Source organism: Schistocerca piceifrons, chromosome 11, assembly GCF_021461385.2.
Source record: "Schistocerca piceifrons isolate TAMUIC-IGC-003096 chromosome 11, iqSchPice1.1, whole genome shotgun sequence".
In the NCBI taxonomy this organism is placed as follows: domain Eukaryota; kingdom Metazoa; phylum Arthropoda; class Insecta; order Orthoptera; family Acrididae; genus Schistocerca; species Schistocerca piceifrons.
In genome coordinates, this window is record NC_060148.1 from 144,829,039 (window position 1) to 144,850,420 (window position 21,382).

General features: G+C 45.4%; 1 protein-coding gene across 2 annotated transcripts in view; it reads right to left on the bottom strand.

The window, feature by feature from the left end:
* The window catches only part of LOC124720496 (RNA-binding protein 45), a 147,486-nt gene that overhangs the window by 60,527 nt on the left and 65,577 nt on the right, over nucleotides 1–21,382 (bottom strand). Inside the window, exon 8 of one of the 2 annotated variants that reach the window (XM_047245856.1) lies at nucleotides 14,021–14,120. In XM_047245856.1, the coding sequence (XP_047101812.1) occupies nucleotides 14,021–14,120 (100 nt within the window). Of the gene's footprint in view, nucleotides 1–14,020; nucleotides 14,124–21,382 lie in introns of both variants that reach the window. The other variant, XM_047245855.1, reaches the window with a different exon arrangement.

Here is a 21,382-nt window from a genome sequence, read left to right on the forward strand (position 1 = left end):
CCTATCGATTCTTCCAGCAGATACGGCTAAAGTATTCTGAAAGAATCTTTTTCACACCCTCGTTTCAGACCCATTTGAATTGAGCAAGTAATACAATCTCGTCTTCTCCCTACGTGAATGTTGCTGACCTACGTAAGACCGTGCTTTATCAACGACTTTAATCATGGTAAACAGGAAAGCCGACTGCAGATCGTTGCTGCCTAAGTTATAAAACTCATTGAACACTTGTTCCTGCTGTTCTTCGTTGATGTGTTTGTGGCACTCATACCGGCACGTACACTCGCTGATTTTCCGCAATTCCTTTCGAGGTACAAGGTTACCCTTACGGTTTACATACTCTTGACCTAGAGCTCTCCGTTCTTTCCTAACGTTACGAAGCCATTTATCTTCGTTTCTAAGGCGCTTCTTTCCTCGGCTCCGTACCACGGCATCGTCGTTCGTCTCTGGCACGTCCTCTGGAACAGTTGTTGCTGCAGCCGTGCTCGCTCTCGCGTCTCCCGGCACTTCCCCATCGGACGCAAACATCTCTGTAATAACAATATCCATCCCTCAATGTAATATTAACTACACTACAGTAATGGTCAACGTGTGCATTGGTATCCACAGGCGAAGCAATTGCTCAACACAACTCGGCGGGCGGTAAAACATTGTTGTACACATAACATTACAAGTGATCGTTACTTGATTACACAAAATAGCAATACATAAAGTATTGTTTGTACGTCATTCTGTTTTCGTATGGAAAACAACCTGCATTTTCTGAACAAAGTCACCATTCGAGATACGGTACATCTAGACGTGTTTGCATATGAACGCGTTAGTGTACAATCGACAATGTTATCCGCAAAAAAGGAATGGAACACAATACAAACTAACCTTCCAATTGCTCCTCCACGCTTTTCGCAGGGGCTGCCATGCTGATCAACTGAAATACACGTCCACGTGGTCACTGGTCCAATACGTTGTTCCACACTAAATACACAAGTCTTTCGTTCGCCGGCGTCACGCGCAATGGCAGTGGACGGAGAGCATAGAGCACAAATGGACTATGACGCATAGTCCACTCCTGCTCTCAACGGTATCTATCGGCGGTTGAGTGCAACAGCAATGTTTACGATGCTACATTAGACAAACCTTCAGATAAACAAACAGATCAACATGCATTGCATAATACTCGTATACTGTTATCACAACATGTCAATACCTCAAATTCACAAAAAGTGTGGGTTAGTCCGCTTGTGCTCTCAGTGCCTCATTTCATGTGGACAGAAGATGGTTTAAAATCTGTTGTTCTCAGTCCAGGTATGATAAATGCCTGTTTGTTTTGTTTTAGGGTGCAAAACAACTGGGGTCATATGCACCCAAGTCAAAACTATAGAACACAAAGACAGAGGAGTTAAAAAGCGACTACACGTCAATCTCAATCAATGTAAGAGATCACAGCTAAAAACAGGGACGTGAAGAAAGGGCTATAAAAACGGAGGTCAAGAACTGAAAATTAAATGGCCCTTGCCATATTGCTACGATGGATAAAAAATAAAATGCAGTTGACAGCCCACGCATCGTTCACTAAAACGGCCAATAACTGAGATAGGAAAACCAAGCGGGAACGCAAACGGCCAAAAATTGGGCATTCTGCCAGGAAATAGCGATCAGTTAAACCTTGGGCACAATGTACACAAAGTGGAGGGAGATCCACATTTAACAAATGGCATTGGCTAAAAAGGCAGTGCCCTATATGCAACTTAGTTAAAAAACCTCCTCCTGGTGGGAGGGCCGAGAGGAGGTTGTCCAAGCTGCTGGGAGAGGCTTAATAACCTGGAGCTTATTCCTGTGAAAGAAGTAATGGCGATGCCAAAGTGACACCATTTTCTGGCAGACGGCAACACAGAGATCGTCGGAGGGAAAATAGAAACTAGTGGGCCGAGGTAAGAGGACTGCAGCCTCATTTCCTGGCAAACCAATACGACCAGGCAGACCGACGTGACCAGGAATCCACATAAAAATCACCATGGCTCCATCAAGAGTGAGCAAGTGACAATTTTCCTGAGAACTACAATAGATGGCAAAATCATCAACATAAAGGGAGCCGGAGATACCCGGCAGAAAACAAGCCACTATAGGCTTAATGGCAGAAGAAAAGAGGACGACACTCGAGATAGAACCCTGAGGCGTACCAGTTTCCCGGGTAAAGGTGTCCGACAAGGCAGAACACCCACACACACTGCAAAAACTCACTCTTAAAAATTCCTTAAGGTAATGGGGCAGGTGGCCACAGAAGCCCCACATCTGGAGAGTACGGAGGATACCAGTTCTCCAGCAGGAGTGGTAGGCCTTCTCCAAATCGAAAAACACGGCTACAGCCTGGGATTTCTGCAGGAAGCCATTCGTGGCACGGGTGGACAAAGTGACGAGATGGTCAACTGCAGAACGGTGCACTCCAAATCGACACTGTGCAGTGGTCGGAAAACTGTGAGACCCGAGCCACCACACCAACCAGACATTAATCGTACGTCCCATAACCTTGCAAATACAGCCGGCGAGAGAAATGGAGCAGTAGCTGGAAGGAAAATGTTTGTCCTTACCGGGCTTAGGTATGGGTACGACAGGGGCTTCACGCCAGCATCCGGTAAATGTGCCCTCTGCCCAGACGCGGTTGTACGTATTAAACAGAAAGTGCTTACCTGCAAGACAAAGGTGCTGCAACATCTGAAACGCACAGTGTCTCGCCCTCGGGCGGAGGATCGGGATGAACTGAAAGTACGATCTAGCTCCCTCACGGTAAAGACGACACTGTAGCACTAACGATTCTGTGAAAAGAAGGGTATCGCCCCAGCCTATTTCACTCGCTTCGGATGGAGGAAGACAGGGTAATAGTGGGAAGAGGTCGAAATTTCCACGAAATGGTTGCCCGAGGTGTAGGTGATCGCAATAGGGTCCACAACGACATCGCCTGCTACTGTCAGGCCGAAAATTGGGGAATGGATCTCGGTGCCAGAGAGCTGTTCGAGGTTGGCCCACACGACAGGGAGGGGTGGAACTGTTGAAAGAACTAGTGAATGAAATCCAGCTAGCTTTTTTGCTATCCCGAAGAATGCGACCACACTGTGCACGCATCTGTTTATAATGAATGCAGTTTGCCATCCTAGGATGACAGCTAAAAATGCGGAGAACACGTCTCCGCACACGAATTGCGTCAAGGCGTGCTTCAGTCTACCGAGGGACTGGGTCACGGCGTGCTATCGGGGAAGTGCGAGGAATGGAATGTTCGGCAGTGGTAAGAATAACGTTAGTAATATATTCCATCTGGATATCACAACTGGGAAAATCTTGTTCTTCAAAGGTCACCAGGGAGGAGTAAAGCCACCACTCACCCTTGTAAGCCGCCATTTGGGTGTGCAGACAGGTGGGGTAGGAGTCGGCAAATGGATAGAACACGGGAAGTGGTCACTCGAGTTGGTTCAGAGAGAAAGCACCACTCGAGACGATAGGCAAGCTGGGCAGTGCTGAAGGATAGGTGCTCCTGTGATAAGGCAGAAGAGGTTAAGTCGGTTAAGAAGATCAGCCAATAGGGCACGTCTCTGACAGGTTTTGGAAGAACCCCAAAGGGAATGATGCGCATTAAAGTCACAGAGTAGCAAAAATGGGGGAGGTAGCTGGCCAGAAAGCTGAAGGAAGTCTGCCCTAGTGACATCGAATGTGGAGGGATATAAATTGTACAAAGGGAAAAAGTCTGGTGAGGGAGGAAAAGGTGAACTGCAACAGCTCGAAGATGGGTAGTCAGGTAGACGGGTCAACTAACATCATCCCGAACGAGCAGCACGACTCCCCCACAAGATGGAATGACGACCTCAGGGGGAAGGTCAAAATGGACCGGGAAGAATTGTGAAAGCTCAAAGCAGTCGTGAAGATGCAATTCTGTTTCCCGAAGGCAGAGTACGAGGTGACACTGCGATTCTAAAAGCAGCCACAAATCCTCTCTGTGGGATCGAAGGCCGTGAACTTTCCACTGCAGGAGAGTCACTAGGAGGAAAAAATGAAGGGGTGCCACTTCGGCAGCTGCCGAGTGCCAGCCTGTGGAGATTTGCCACTAAAGGGTTCAGAGGCAGAACTGTCCTACTCCGTAAGGTCCACTGAAGCAGTGGCTTTGTTGTGCTGTCGGTTGTGGAGTACAACGCAGAAGAATAGTCGGTGGTGCACACCTGTGACACAGAGGACCGCCGGGCGTAGGTATCACACGGTGACACCGTCCAAGAGTATCTTCGACTTGACGGAGAAGATCGTTTGCATCTGTTGGACTACTTCGTGCCTTTCCGGTTAGAAGAGGAAGATTGAGGTGTCGGTTGGGTGGAGGGAAGTAGGAAGTCTTCACAGGAGTATTCCTCCTATCCTTTCCGGCCAGCCAGTCGTGTAGCTGGCGGCTTTGCCCCTCGACGCGAGAGTCTGACGGCTCGTCGCGCAGCAGTACGAGGGGACAGCAATGTTACCTTAACATTGGGCAATTTCACAACCTCAGAGCTGAAGGTGAGGTCACACGTCTTTGTGGCCACGTTCTTCACGGAGCGAGCTGTAGCGAGAACAGAACTGTAAGTGCCAGGTGGAAGAACACAGGGTTTGTGGCTAGCCAATAACTAGGGAGCGACCAGGTAAGGCACTTATTCCTTTACCCGGATCTCCCAGACAGTTCGCTCATCGAGATACGCGGAACAAACTCGAGAGGTGGCGGCACAGCCGCCATTGCAGTCGGTACGGCAGGGAGAAAGAGGGGGACAATCGGCCTCGTGTGCATCCCTACCACAGGTTACACATTTGGCCGGGTGTCGCCGAGACATTCTAGTGCGGCTGAAACAATGACACCGGTAGCAGCACATTAGATTTAGACTGCACAGTCTGGCTATGATAATTTCATAGCCTGCTTTGATCTTGGACAGTAGCACCACTCTATCAAAGGTGGAAAGAGTGATTGTGGGCACTAAGGAGGAACTGCCTTTTTTTCATCGCCTGACGCACGGCAATGACAGCCCCATCAGAGACGTACGGTCGGATTTAGGCCTCGATCAGACTGTCGAGCAGCCTAATGAAAATAACACCACGGGAAAAATTCAAAGTTCTACGGGCCTCGACACGAATGGGGTAGCCGTGGAGAAGTGAGCAGTAGTTGTGCTCGTGGATCAGTAGTAGTCTCCAAAAGCAAAAAACCATTCCATAAACAAGAGTAGGATTTCACAGGGCTGGCAATAGCATCAACACCTTTCCGAATAATAAACGGGTTTACCACTGTGAAGGGCCGACTGTCTTCAGTACGTGAAACCGTGAGGAAAGTGGGGTGCAGCTGGAAGGTTCTTTCAATCGGTAGCCTCATACTGTTTACGTTTCGTAGACGTCGATTGAGAAAACGATTAGCTCACTGCGAAAAAATCTCCCACGACTGTCAGTGTCTCCGATGGCACGCTCCTTCCAAATGGGGGACCCCTTCTCGAGGGGGCGTACCCGCCTCAGGTGATTGTTTACACCTCACACAGGGACCAATCGGCAATTTGGGAAGGTAGCAGCTCGTGCAATCACCTCTTCCAGGGTCTGTCCTGTACCAGGGGGTACGTGCGATCCCTACCTGTTGACCCGGAGCCGGGATTTACTTTTTACCCAGTCATTCGTTACACGTCAGATGCACAAGTCAGTATTCAGCATGTATCTGTCAAAGAGTGATGAGCCACATATGGGGTAAGTATCTGTGAGATGTGGTTCCTATTTTGCAGTGTGAAGAAAATTAGACAGAAATGATGGGACGATCTACTTCAAGTACCTGTCTGAATTGTGTTGGACACCTTTAGGACAAAATAGTGTGTGTACTGCCCTAGATTCAATCATCTGAAATCTGTACACAACTACTGACAGTGCTTCGAGAAGAACGGAAAACAAATCCATCTCCACTTTGTCAGACCCCAGGTAGAAAACTTCTCTGAGAGCTGTGACAGTACATGAGGAAAGGCAACTACGAATGAAGGATAACAAGAAGATTCCGTTTCAGGAAAGCGCTCGACACAGTGGCCCTTTGCAGGCTATTAAGGAAAGTACAAGCCTATGGAGTAGGTTCACAGAGGTGTGAGTGGCCCGAAGACTTCTTAAGTTATAGAACACAATATGTTGTCCTCAACAGCAAATGTTCATCAGAGACAAGGGTATAGTCAAGAGTCCCCAGGAAAGAGTGATAGGAATGCTATTATTCTCTGTACACATAAATGATTTGGCACACAGGGTGGGAAGCTATCTGAGGTTCTTTGCTGATGATGCAGTGGTGTACGGTAATGTGTCAAAGTTGAGTGACTGTAGGAGGATACAAGATGGCTTACACAAAATTTCTAGTCGGTAAGATGAAGGGCACCTAGCTCTAGATGTAGAAAAATGTTAATTAACAATATTATGAAAAGGAAATTTGGTACTCACTATACAGCAGAGATGCTGAGTCACAAACAGGTACAACAAAAAAACTGTCACAAATAAATGTTTCAGTCAGTATGGCCTCCGTCAAAAATAGATGACAGATACACACACTCATACTTGCGCAAACGCAACTCTCACGCACGACTGCAGTCTCAGGCAACACTGTGAGCAGTAGTGCCAGTGCGTGACAGAAGTGGCGACTGGGTGGAGGGTGGGGAGGGGAGGGGGAGGGATAGTAGGGTAGGGGTGAGGGACAATGGACAGTGACGAGCTGCAGGGACGCGGTAGAGAGAGGGTAGGGCAACTGTGTGCAGTCCGGAGGTTTCACACAGGGCAGGGGAGAGGTAGGGAGGGAGGTTAGTGGAAAGGAATACAAGTAAAAAGACTGGCTGAAATGGTGGAATGAGGACTTTGAAATGCTGGAATGGGAACAGGGAAGGGGCCGGTTGGGAGAGGACAATGACTAATGAAGGTTGAGGCCAGGAGGGTTACGGGAACATAAGACATATTTTAGGGAAAGTTCCCAACTGCGCAGTTCAGAAAAGCCGGTGGGATGGATCCATATAGCACAGACTGTGAAGCAGTCACTGAAGTGAAGGCTGTCACGTTTGGCAGCGTGCTCGACGACAGGGTGGTCCACCTGTTTCTCAGCTACAGTTTGTCGGCTGTCATTTGTGCGGACATACAGCTTCTCGGTTGTCGTGCCCACATAGAATGCAGCACAGTGGTTCCAACTGAGCTTGTAGATCATGTGAGTGGTTTGACAGGTAGCCCTGCCAGACTGGAGCAGATGGTGGTGGCGGGGGATGTACGGGACAGGTCTCGCATCTAGGTCTGTAACAGGTGTACGAACCGTGAGGTAGAGGGATGGAAGCAGGGATAGTGTAGAGATGGACAAGTATAATGTGTACGTTCGGTGGACGGTGGAATACCACTGTGGGAGGCGTGGGAAGGATAGTCGGCAGGACATTTCTCATTTCAGGGCACGACGAAATGTAGGTAAAACCCTTGTACAGGTTGTAATTCAACTGCTCCAGTCTGGGGTGGTACCGAGTTATCAGGGGAATGCTCCACAGCGGCTGGACGGTGGGACTTTGGGAGGTGGTGCGAGACTGGAAAGATAAGGTGCGGGAGATTTGTTTTTCTACGAGGCTGGGAGAATTATTACTGTCTGTCGAGGCTTCGGTGAGAACCTCAGTTTATTTCGAGAGGGACTACTCGTCACTGCAGATGTGACGACCACGGGTGGCTAGGCTGTACGGAAGGGACTTCTCGGTACGGAACACGAGACTGCTGTCAAAGTGGAGGTATTGCTGGTCGTTAGTAGGTTTGATACGAACAGAGGTACAGATGTAGCCAGGTTTGAGGTGAAGGTCAACATCCAGGAATATGGGTTGTTGGGTCGAGTAGCACCAGGCGAAGCAAATGGGGGAGAAGCTGTTGAGGTTCTGGAGGAATCTGGATAGGGTGCCCTCACCCTCGATCCAGACTGCAAAGACGTCATCAATGAATCTGAACCAGGTGAGAGGTTTAGGATTCTGGGTGAATTGGAAGGATTCCTCTAGACTGCCCCTGAGTAGGTTGGCATAGGACGGTGGCATGCAGGTGCTCGTAACCTTACCCTGGATTTGTTTGTAGATAATGCCTTCAAAGGAGAACCAATTGTGTGAGAGGATATACTCGGTCTTTGCGACTGCGAAGGAGGAGGTCGGTTTGGAATATGTCGGTCATTGGGAAAGGTAGTGGTCAATAGCGGTAAGACAATGGGCATTAGGAATGTTAGTGTAAAGGGAGGTGGCATCAATTATGATGAGCAGGGCACCGTGTGGTAAGGGACAGTAACTGTGGAGAGTTTATGGAGGAAATGGTTGGTACCTTTTATATAGGAGGGTAAGTTCTAGGTAATAGGTCGAAGGTGGTGGTATACGAGAGCACAGATTCTCTCAGTGGGGGCACAGTAACTAGCCACAATGGGGCATACCGGGTGGTTGGGTTTATGGGCTTTAAGAAGCATGTAGAAGGTAGGAATGCAGGAAGTGGTAGGGGTGAGCAGAGAGTTGGACTCAACGGAGAGGTTCTGGGATGGGCCCAAGGCTTTGAGATCCTGCTGGCTTTCTCAAATGGGGTCACTGTGGCAAGATTTGTAGGTGGATGTTATCTGAAGCTGGCAGAGTCCTTCTGCCATGTAATCCCTGCAGTACAAAACAACAGTGGTGGAGCATTTATCTGCAGGTAAGATTATAAGGTCGGGATCAGTACTGAGTTGGTGGACTGCAATCTTTCTGCGGATGAAGGATGAAAGGTTAGTTTTTTTTTTTTTTTCAGTGGGGCGGATCACAATTGGAAGAAGGAGTGAACTCTTTTAAGCAGGGTTCAACATTCGTGTTTTGTTGAGTCTGATAGGAATGGTTGCGAGAAAGTGTTTCCATTGTTGGGACTGGGAGAAGGAGAGAAGGCATTTGACAATTCCTGTGTGATTGAATTTGGGAGTGGGACAAAAGGAGTGGCCTTTGGAAAGGACTGATATTTCTGTGGGGTGAAGGCTTCTGGAGGAAAGGTTCATGACTGTGTTTTGGGTCTGTTTTGGTCTGGATTCCGTGTGGTGGTGGGAGGGAGTTTTGGAGGGTGGGGTGTTAAATGTAGTAGCTCTGCCAGACAGGGTTTGCCAGTTATAGATCAGCGAAACAGGGTTTGTCAGCCACGAGGGAACGTGAAGGAGGTTTGGAGGTGGTTGTCGAGGTGGACAGTGGTACTCCTACTAGGTGGGAGTAGGAAGTGAGCTGGGTGGAGAACTTTTTGAGGTGGAGTTGTTCATGTTGCTCTAGTTCCTGCAGGGCAAGAGTTTCAATGTGTGTTATGGGTTCCAGGAATTTGGGATTGCATCGCACAAGAGGGCTTGGTTGATATAGTTTTGCAGGCCTATATTGGCGAGGGCTACGGACTGGCGGAACCTGAACAGGCGGAGATCATTGTGGAAGGAAGGGTGGCAGCCGGAGAAAGGTAATTTGACGGTAAGGCCATTTGGGGGGGGGGGGGGGGATTCCATGAAACAAGCAACAATGCAGGAACGGTATATTGGACTGGGTACTGGCTATGGATAAGCAAACTTTTCTGTAATGACGCAGATGGAAGGGGCAAGGATCCGTGGTGGTGGAAAAAATGCAAAAAATTATTTAAATACAAGGTGTACAACTTTGCTTCCACCATTTTTTCCCCAACATTTTAGGCTTTAGTGAAACAAATTGTTACACATGTATCATTCAAAGTATTCTTCTTCATGAGATTGAAAGTGTTGGTCAGCCAGGCCATGCGCCATTGATCTAAACAGGTGATAGTCAGAGGGAGCAATGTCTGGAGGATATGGCGGATTGGGTAGGACTTCCCATTTTAATGTTTTGACCTCTTTTGCAAAAATGGGGTCAAGTGTTGTCATGCTGCCAAATCACTTTATCGTGCCTCTCACTGTACTGTGGCCGTTTGTCTTTTAATGCTCTGCGCAAACACATTAATTTCGTTCGATTATGAGCACCTGTGATTGCTTCACAATCTTTGAGCCACGAATATTCGGTTTGGCTGTCGACGTGCAAGCATGGCCAGGATATCCCCAAAATTTTTTGTGTTTAGGGTTATTGTAATGAGCCCATTTTTCGTCCCTGGTCACAATGCAATGCAGAAATCCCTTCTGTTTACGCCTCTGAAGCAACTGTTCGCAAACACACAAATGCCGTTCAACGTATCTTGGTTTCAGCAAACATGGGACCCAAGTTCCTTCTTTCTGAATCATGCCCACAGCCTTGAGATGTTTCGATATTGCTTGCTGTATCACTCCCACTAATCATGTCAATTCTTCTCGAGTTTGACACGAGTCTTCACTCAGCAATGTCTCCAATTCTGCATCTTCGAAAACATTCTCTCTTCCACCACTATGCCGGTCTATGACATTAAAATCACCGTTCTTGAAGCGTTGAAACAACTCCCAACACGTTCTTTCACTAATAACATCCTTTATCATATGTACTAGAGAGCATTCGATAAGACTCAGCCGGTATTTTCTTCATATTGAAACAAAACAGTAACACCTCCCACAAATGACGAGAATTAGGCTTGTAAACTGACATTTTCAATCATGAACAACTTTATGATGCAGACACAAATCAATTAATGTTTGAATGAGGTTATGTTGATTGAGGTCTGCGATCTGTTTCTTTTGACCGCTACTTACCGCTGTCGCCACCTATCAGCATATGGCGGAAGCAAAGTTGTACACCTTTTAATGTAGAATTATGTAAAAAAAAAAAAAAAAAAATCACAAAAATACACCCAAATATGTGTGGAAAATCACAAGGATGAAATGGATGCAAATGTAGGAAACATGATGAAATCTGAGGGAGTCGGTGATAGCAAAAGGTGAAAACCCACTACAACAGGCGTGAAGTCACAAGGATATCAAAGAAAAGATTATGTATATGGATGGATTGTACGAGGGTTGTTTTTTAAGTAAGGGCCATTTTTATTTTTAAAAAAAGATACAAATACTTTTGTAAAAAAACTTTTATTTTCTGATTCTACACACTTTTACCTATTTTTCTACATAGTTACCTTGTTTATTTAAGCACTTGTCATACCGTACAACTAAGTTTTTAATTCCCTCTTCAAAGAATTCGGCCGCCTGCTCCGACAGCCAAGAGTTCACGGCCGCTTTCACTTCATCGTCGTCATTGAAGCGCTGCCAGCCAAGATGGCGTTTCAAGTACCGGAAAAGGTGAAAATCGCTAGGAGCAAGGTTGGGGCTGTATGGTGCATGGTCCAAAACTTCCCAGCCAAAAGAATCAATCAAATCCTGAGTCTTTCGAGAGGTGTGAGGCCTAGCGTTATCGTGCAGGAGCAAAACTCCTTTTGTCAGCATGCCGCACCTTTTGTTTTGAATTGCTCTGCGGAGCTTCTTTAGAGTTGCACAGTAGGCATCTGAGTTGATTGTCGTTCCTCGTGGCATAAAGTCCACTAGCAAAACACCGCGCCAGTCCCAGAACACAGTTGCCATAATCTTGCGCTTTGACAGCGTCTGTCTGGCTTTGACCTTGACGGGTGAGGTTGTGTGTCGCCATTCCATCGATTGTCGCTTGCTTTCGGGAGTGATATGGGATACCCATGTTTCATTTCCAGTGACAATTTGACTCAACATGTCATCCCCTTCGTCCTCTTAACGAATCAAAAAGTCCAATGAAGTGGCAAATCTCTTCCCTTTGTGGTCCTCTGTGAGGAGTCTGGGTACCCACCGAGAACACAGTTTCTTAAAGTTTAGGTTTTCAGACACAATTTTGTACAAAACCGATCTTGAAACTTGTGGAAATTCCAAAGAAAGAGTGGCAATTGTGAATCTTCTGTCCTCACTAATCTTTGTTTCGACTGCAGCCACCAAATCATCAGTGATCACAGAGGGCCGGCCTGAGCGTTCTTCGTCATGGACTTTTTGACGGCCATTTTTGAACTCTCTAGTCCATTGACGCACTTTACCTTCACTCATTGCATTCAAGCCATAAACTTCCGTTAACTGACGATGAATTTCTGCAGCTGATAGGCTTCTCGCAGTCAAAAAACGTATCACTGACCGTATCTCACACGCGGCGGGTGATTCAATAATTGTAAACATTATAAAGTAGCACAGCAATGCGTACACGTCAGCTACAGAGCTGCAACTTGCATCAGTGTGAACGGGAAGGATGCCGGCAAGTGGCGCGGTGGCTTGTTGCGGTGTCCGCGTGAACTACGGGACTATACGCGCGAACGGCCCTTACTTAAAAAAACAACCCTCGTATGAAGACGGGATGCTACAGATGTGACTGGATGAGGTGGAATTAGTGAGGGCAAACTGGGACAGAATGGAGAAAGAACGGGGGTGGGGAGAGGTTCATAGGATGAGGTACAAGATCTTGACTGCGGAGTACATATGTAGATGTACATGAGGGGACAAACGTCTCAACCTCATCTTCAGACAAGTAAGTGATATCTAGGGGGACATTAACAGGTGTTGTAATGGTCCCATTGATGGTTTGAAATTCTGTTGTTTCAGGTAGCATTACAAGTTACAGTAGCAGTCGGTGCTGGATGATAGACGCATTTTGCCAGCCTATGTGGCACCCTAGGCAAACATTGAGGTATTCGAAAGGACACTATGGTCTGTAGTCTTTAACTGGAACTATCAGGTATGTATTATATTCTCCATTTCCAATTGATAACTTTGCAGAGAGTATTTACAGATTATATTGCCAGTCTACATTTTATATCCTTTCTACTTCAACCATCATCAGTTATTTTGCTCCCGAAATAGCAAAACTCCTTTACTACTTGAAGTGTGTCATTTCCTAATCTAATTCCCTCAGCACCACCCGATTTAATTTGACTATGTTCCATTATCCTCGTTTTGCTTTTGTTGATGTTCATCTTATACCCTCCTTTCAAGACACTGTCCATTCCATTCAGCTGCTCTTCCAAATCCTTTGCCGACTCTGAAAGAATTACAATGTCATCGACGAACCTCAAAGTTCGTATGTCTTCTCCATGGATTTTAATACCTACTCCGAACTTTTCTTATAATTTAAACAAATTAACAAATCTTGCCAATGTTGGATCGGAAATCACACCCGTCCTTTATGTATACTCCACAATTGATCTGAAAAGTATTCTGAAACTGATAAGTTAATACTTCAAAATTTAGATCATCAGCAATCATCATCTTGCTGCCTTCCAAAACGCGTGAAGGCTGAGCCTTCTTTTATTTATTAAGATAGAAATTACATCTTTGACATTCATTTTATAAACGTTTTAAATTATAACATAAAAGAAAAGCTTTTTTAGGGGTCTCCCTCCAATCCTCCGACTTCATCTCCAGCCCACAACAACAACAACATTACAGCAATGAATGGTTATTGCATCAGAATTTTTTATTTCCACACACTGCATTCTAAATTATGACGGATCACATCAGAAGTTCGTGTGTTTTCAAACTGCTATGCGGAACGACCACTAGCGAGAAGGTAAAATTGTCATACGAAGCCCAGTCTGAAAAGGATAATTATTATATTTTATTGAAAGTTAACATACAGTGGGGTGAGACCAACTGAATCAATATAATGGGGGGTGAGGGATCTCAATTGGCTCAGACAGCTTTCCAGCTGGCAGCTACTACTCTCGTCAGCCACCGTGCTGTACGTATGCTCGAATGACGTAAAGGTTCGTGAACTAAAGTTTATTAATATTTCTGAAAGTATTGAACCCAACTTTACACTTTTAAGTTTACACTGAAAAGGGACAGCAGCAGAGATGAAATTGTTAAAAAATGGGAAGTTAACTCACAAACTTGCAAAGCAAATGAATCAAATATATTTTACAACAAAGACAAATTGCCAGAACTTAAATTTGTGGGAATATGTGTGACTCAAGTGGATGAAGTTAGCCGTACCTGCTACAAATTACACAGTCAGGTCTAGTAAGTTAACAGTGAACGGAATTTGTTAAACAGCTAACGAGGTGGCAACGACAAGGAAAGTGAAATGACGGCGGCACCGTACCCGGTACGTACCTCTCGGCACAGTCGGAGTCGACGGGAGCCAGCGGCTGTGGCGGCGGCAGCTTCACCGAGCAGTAGCTGGGGTCGTACGTCTCTTCTGTCACTCCGGGATCTGCTTTCAGAAGAAAGTTAACTGTCAGCAGTTACCTCCGCATCAGCACGTGACAGACAGAACAATGGCAGTTATATTAATCGAACTGTCCTGCCGGAGAGTCTTACCGGTGCACTACGTGGTCTGTGCACCATGCGCTCCCCGACAGTAATTCTCTAGTCCACAAACAACACTCCAATGGCACAATGTTAATCCACGGAGCACCCGTGTGGACGTCAAAGTGGCACAATTTCTTACATTCTGCACACTATTAAGTGCACATTACTAAGCACAGTGGACATTTCCATATTCAGATGAGATGCATGCACGCACACAGTGCAACACACAATAGACATAAGAACCTGATTAAAAACTTTTGTTACTGGCTGGGAAACCTGGCAAAGCAACCCTTTTCAGACTTTGGAACCAGTTCCGAGATACCCTCCTGTGGCTATTCTTAAACAGTTATCGGGTTTGGTCCCTTGCCAATGAAGTTACTATTTTAAATTGGTAGCAGCAGGGCTATTAAATTAACAGTAGTAAAGCCACCCTGAATCAGTGCAAGTTTCCTTGTTTATACCACCAGAAATGAATAGTTTTCTGCGAAATCCATTAAAGCGACAATTTCTCCGATTTTAAACTTGTCTTTGATCACTATCAAATGATGGCTTTGTTGCTTCACAATGTTGTTGTTGTTGTATTCAGTCCTGAGATTGGTTTGAAGCAGCTTTCCATGCTACTCTATCCTGTGCAAGCTTCCTCATCTCCCAGTACCTACTGCAACCTACATCCTTCTGAATCTGCTTAGTGTATTCATCTCTTGGTCTCCCCCTACAATTTTTTTCCCTCCATCCTGCCCTCCAATGCTAAATTGGTGATCCCTTGATGCCTCAGAACATGTCCTACCAACCGATCCCTTCTTCTGGTCAAGTTGTGCCACAAACTTCTCTTCTCCCTAATCCTATTCAATACCTCCTCATTAGTTACGTGATCTACCCACCTAATCTTCAACATTCTTCTGTAGCACCACATTTCCAAAGCTTCTATTCTCTTCTTGTCCAAACTATTTATCGTCCATGTTTCACTTCCATACATGGCTACACTCCATACAAATACTTTGAGAAACGACTTCCTGACGCTTAAATCTATACTCGATGTTAACAAATTTCTCTTTTGCAGAAACGCTTTCCTTGCTATTGCCAGCCTACATTTTATACCCTCTCTACTTCGACCATCATCAGTTATTTTGCTCCCCAAATAGCAAAACTCCTTTACTACTGTCTCTCATTTCCTAATCCAATTCCCTCAGCATCACCCGCTTTAATTTGACTACATTCCATTATCCTTGTTTTGCTTTTGTTGATGTTCATCTTATATCCTACCTTCAAGACACTGTTCATTCCGTTCAACTGCTTTTCCAAGTCCTTTGCTGTCTCTGACTGAATTACAATGTCATCGGCGAACCTCAACTTTTTTATTTCTTCTCCATGGATTTTAATACCTACTCCGAATTTTTCTTTTACTTCCTTTACTGCTTGCTCAATATACAGATTGAACATCGGGGAGAGGCTACAACCCTGTCTCACTCCCTTCCCAACCACTGCTTCCCTTTCATGCCCCTCGACTCTTATAACTGCCATCTGGTTTCTGTACAAATTGTAAATAGCCTTTCGTTCCCTGTATTTTACCCCTGCCACCTTTAGAATTTGTAGTGATGAAGAATTAATTCAGGCCACATGAACCAGAATTTAAATAAATTCCAGTTTATATGGCCTATAAATTCCAATTTATATTGCCTCTCGGTCCCATAGCTCAATACAAGGCACATCCAGAAAGTAAGTTTCCCCGTGTGTTTCTTGAACAGAGACAACAGAGTTACATGAAAAACTTTATTGGCAACAGCAATGTCTGGGCATTTTTTGACAGTCGCCAAAAGAATTGAGGCACTTGTCATATTGTGAGATCAACTTTTGTATTCCTGTCACGGAAGTCTGCTGCCAGTGAATGGAACTGGCGTGTGACAGTCGTCTTCAGCTCTTCACTGTTGTCAAAACAATGACCAAAGGATGGGAATTTCTTGAGGTACAACAAAGGTGGAAATTGCTGGAGGCAAGATCAGGGCCGTATGCCAGATGATAAACAGCTCCCAGCGAAACTTCTGCAAAACGGCTGCTGTGTGCTGAGCTCTATGCTGATGAGCATTGTTGTGGAGCAGCGCGACACCTGCAGAGAATTCCACTCATCTCATTCCAAATGGCACATTTCAGTTTGTGTGTTGTTTCACTGAAACGGTCAGCCCTCTGCCTGCCCTCTGGGCAGGAAATCAGTAAGCAGAATGCCCTCCCTGTCCCAAAACACTGTAAACATAACTTTGATGCACAGAAACTGTGTGTCCGAGTTTCGTCTCGACCAGAGATCTACTGTGACACCAAAGCATCAATTGCAGCTGTGTTTCTGGGGTCGAGTGAGAAATCCACGTCTCATCACCCGTGACGATCCCGTCGAGGAACTCGTCACTGTCATCACGATACCACTGCAGTATGTCAGTGCTGCTCCTAAGCATTTTATTATATGCCCGCGTGTCAGGTTTTTCGGCACTCACCTGGCACAATTTCTTCAACAGCAGGTGCTAAGAGGCAATTCCGTGCAATGAGGATTGCGACACCTGCAGAAAATAGCTGTCGAGCTCCGTAATTGCACAGCGACTATTCTCCAGGATGCGCTGTCGCACCTGCTCGACCGGGTGAGAGTCGATTAGGGACTGTCACACTCTGCACTCTTCATCACGGACACTTTGACGACCTTTCCAAAAAGACCTACACCAGCGGTGCACCATCTGTTTGCTCACAAAGTTTTGCTGACAGATCTGACGACTAATTTCGATAGGCGTTAAGTTGTGTGCATTGAGGAATCTTATCACTGACCAAACCTCGCAAGTGGCAGGGGAACGAGTAAGAGACACGATTTTGGGAGACTTCTGTGGCAGTACTGGCACCGGGCAGAGTCTGTCCAGCTGGCATTCGATCCTCACATCGCAGATCTGTTGTGCATCTGCAATTTTCCCTGCTAAGTAAGTCTACTTTAAGGAAAAAACTTCAGGAAACTTACTTTCTGGATGTGCCTCATAATATCTAGCATTTGTTTTTCAAATCCTAGACTTTCCATTGGAGATTTCCCATCAATGTTAGTTAGTTAACATTTCAATTTTACATTAAATATTGAACTCAAATAAGAGTTTGCCTGTACTGAAAACTGAACTAAAGGCACCGTGATAACGAGACGAGGATGCTACCTGTGCAGCTACGGGTGATTCAGTTTACTGGGTCGGAATTTTTTTTAAACAAGATCACACTGAAAACTTCGGTGCAATGGCACCACTCACAAAACAAACAACTGAGACTTATTGAATTGTGGCCCATTTTACAGACAATTGAGGAAATTTTAGTACCAGCGCAATGTTTGTACAAACTGATAACAATTATCGATTTTATGACAAATGAGACGTAATCCGTTAACTGACAAGACCAAGTTTACTCTCGGTCTTGCTTTTATCTGTCAGTGTATTAAATAATTCACAATACTCCAACCCCTCCCACTTTATAGCTTCAATGTGATTAGAACATATTTGTCCTGTTGTGCCACATTGTCTGATAGTGTACTACTATTTCGGTCCACTATTCTTTCCCACAGCACTAACTGTTTTAGTCCACTAGTACAACTTGGGCAGTATAAGAACTGGCAAGCGTTAGAGTGGACGGTGACAAAAGTACGTATACTGAAGTTAAAATACATTTACTGGGCAGGTATGCGCAAAATGTACTACAGAAGAGTACTGACAAAAAAAAGAAAAAAGAACAGTAATAAAAAAGCTCAAACTGAGAAATGCTGAAGGAAATGACAGAACTCACACTAAGCTTACTAAAAATCTGGGTCCGTAAGGTGGACAATGGCTCAAACAATTCTATTCCCACACTGGAGGAGCCCCAAAAGAATTTCAAGTAAATGAAATAATAATTCTAAAACCATGGTAATTTAGGAATGGCCAATCAAGTTGTCCCATTACACCTCTCAGTATACAGGGTTGTGAAAAATTCGTGCACTGACTTCACAGTGAGATTCGTCACATACGAGCGACACAAAAATGTCTCTCACAAAATTTCCTCCTATGCACATTTTGGGCAGTAAACTGGCAATACTGTAATCACATATGTGGTAATTATCTCTGTCACCAAATAGAGCAGTGCTGTGCAGTTGGTGTAGTGGATTGAGTTAGTATACAGAAGGTCGAGGATTCGATTCTGGGTTGAGAATTATTTGTTTTTACTTGTGCACAGTAATATGCATGGTACAGTACCTGGCATCTTAATTGTCATACAGATATTACAGTGAGACTTCTAGACATTTGCAGTTATGTACAACTAACACAGAAAATGAAGTGCAATTGTTTTTCTTGGCCAGCTTTTAAAGAAGCCTTTTGGACATCACGGATGCGAATTATTTCGCGCCACTGCATCTACTAGATTACAAACCAGTTTTATGTGTACCCTACTCCTACTGTCTCGTGAAAATTATTTGCAAAGCACTTTGTTAGCTCTACTGGTGACATAAGGCCCTGACGAAATGTAACAGACCTGAATGTGGTAAGAATAATAGTCAGTATTAGTCAATGACACCAGATGCACTGGTGCGAAACAATTTGCATCCACAATGTGCTAATGGTTTCTTTAAAAGCTGACCAATGAAATTTATTACATTTCCATTTCTGTGTTCGTAGTATGCCACTGCAAATGTTTTGACCACAATCGAACCCTCGACTTCCTGCATGCTAACCCAAAATGCTACTATTGCACCACCTGCACAGTGCTCCTCTATTTGGTGACAGAGATAGTTACCGTGTACGCGATTACAGCATTGCCAGATTGCGAGTTTTTAACATTCCGAAATATGAACAGAAAGAAATTTTGTGAGAGATTTTTGAATTGCTCGTGTGTGAAGAATCTCACTGTGAAGTCTGAGTGCGGAAATTTTTCTTCAGTCTGTATACTCTGAACTAATAGATGGGTTGATCTACAGCACAATAATTACATTTACAGCATAATACCCCCCAATAAGGCTGGAGTGAGTTCCAATGCCAGTAGCAGTTAGCAGGTTTCAGCTCTAACTTGACTAATCTAAAGGGATTTCCATACAGACCATAAAACTTTGGTCACTACTGTCAATTTAACTGTAGCCTACAGTACGATACGGCTAGACGGACTACTGCTTGAACTAAAATGAACTGTACAGTGTGCTAAGCTTACTAAACTACTGTCGACTGCCTCGAGACAGTCCTCCTTTAGTCACTGAAAGAAAATGTTCGAGTAAATTGAATACGATAAAAAAAAAAATGGACTGGCCCATCAATCAGTGTTGCTTCCCTATTTATTTAACAAAATACATTCCAGCAATAATTTCTCCAAAGTTTTGCAGTCCAGATGATACTGCACTTTTAAAAATAAATAAATTATTTTCGAAAGAGAAGCCACTTCAGAGGAACCGAATATGCTAAACACATTCTACGCCATTAAAGAAACCCGGACACCAGGTGCAACTGTGGTTAGCACGTGAGAGAATTTAAGTGGAACTGACCATTAGATGTCACGAGAGGTAGACCCACGAGGAGGCGGGCATTACTGTACTGTGAGTAGAGGAGCAGTAACAGCAAAATGGGTCGGCAGGAGAGCTGATTGACTTAGAATGTGGACTACTCATTCGACATCATCGGAGTAACAGTTCCACCAGACACATTTTGACCCTTCCGAAGTGGACCAGGTTAACTGTCGACAACAAGACTGCAAAGTGGAAATGCGAAGAAACGGTCGCAGCACTGCACGAGGTGGTCGCGCGAGGGGAGGTGGGGAGGGGGGACCACTACACAAGACTTCGGCAATAAGCAGGAGGAGTCAGAGTAGTCCAGCTACCACAGTGACTCCGTGTAGAATGTTAAAAAGAATGGGGTACAGTGCTCAAGCAGCTCCCGGTAAGCCACACATTTCTGAAGTCGGTGCTAAACGGCGCTCGAAGTGGTGTAAAGACCAATGCCACTGGACAGTGGGTGACTAGAAACGAGTGACACAGAGTGACAAATCACACTGTATCCTGTAGCGATCCGACGGAAGGATCCGGTTTGGCGAATTCCTGCAGAATGTTACCTACCAGCAAGTTTAGCGAGAACAGTTTAGTAAGGAGGAAGTGGCGTTACGGTACGGGGCAGTTTTCACAGTCAGGCTGCAGTCCCCTTATTGTGCTTAAGAAAACTCTAAAGTGGGAGGATAGGAACAGATTTAATAGTACTATGTACCGAATACAGCAGAAGAGCAGTTCCGAGACAATGATCGATTGTATCAGTACGAAAATGCACCCTGTCATTAAGCACTATCTGTGAGGCAACGGTTTGTGGACAGTTACATCTCCAAATTGGGCCGGCCCCCCCAGAGTTCCATCTGAGCACAGTGGACGAGTTAGAATGCTGACTTTGCTCCAGATCTCAGCACGTGACTTCACAACCTTCTCCAGTTTTGGCTCTCGAGGAGGAACGGGCTGCCATTCCTCCACAGACATTTGCACCCCTCATCGAAAGTGTCCCCAGCCTCATTAACGTCGATAGGTGTCCAGATACTGTCAACCAGACAGCGTATTATAAACAGTGGAGAGCCTGTCAGAGACCCAATAAAAAGAGACAGCCGTGTATCCCGATTGACGAGCTCGCCAATACGGTACAGAATATGGACTACTGCAGAGCCTTTACACCACAATCTGCCACCTAAATACACTTCCCCCGAGAAAAAAATGGAACACCTCGAACGACTACAGATAGGACGTTCATATTCACAGTTCACGTACGTTAGTACATTGGGCAGAAACGATTAGCACGTCGACCTACAGGTTCCGTGTCGATATCGATATCACGACGCGACACCACATACCGGTAAACAGTGCCCGAGGCTCTCGTCACTATAAGCCGAAGGTGACGGATCGGTGTGACTCGAGAAGACCTGCGGGACGCCTCGTAGACTTGCGCACAATCTGTTTTGGTGGTACACCGAGTTAGAAATAGGGCCATTATTGGCGCGAGGAAATGTGATGCATCTATTCGGGAAACTACTGCTCGTACGGGATGAAGTGTTTCGGCAGTGCAACAGGTGTGTGCAGAATGCTCCACAGAAGGCCGTAGTACACGACAAGGTGGGTCAAGTCACACCACCTCGTCACAAGGTCCCACACCTCATCCGAATGGCACTGCA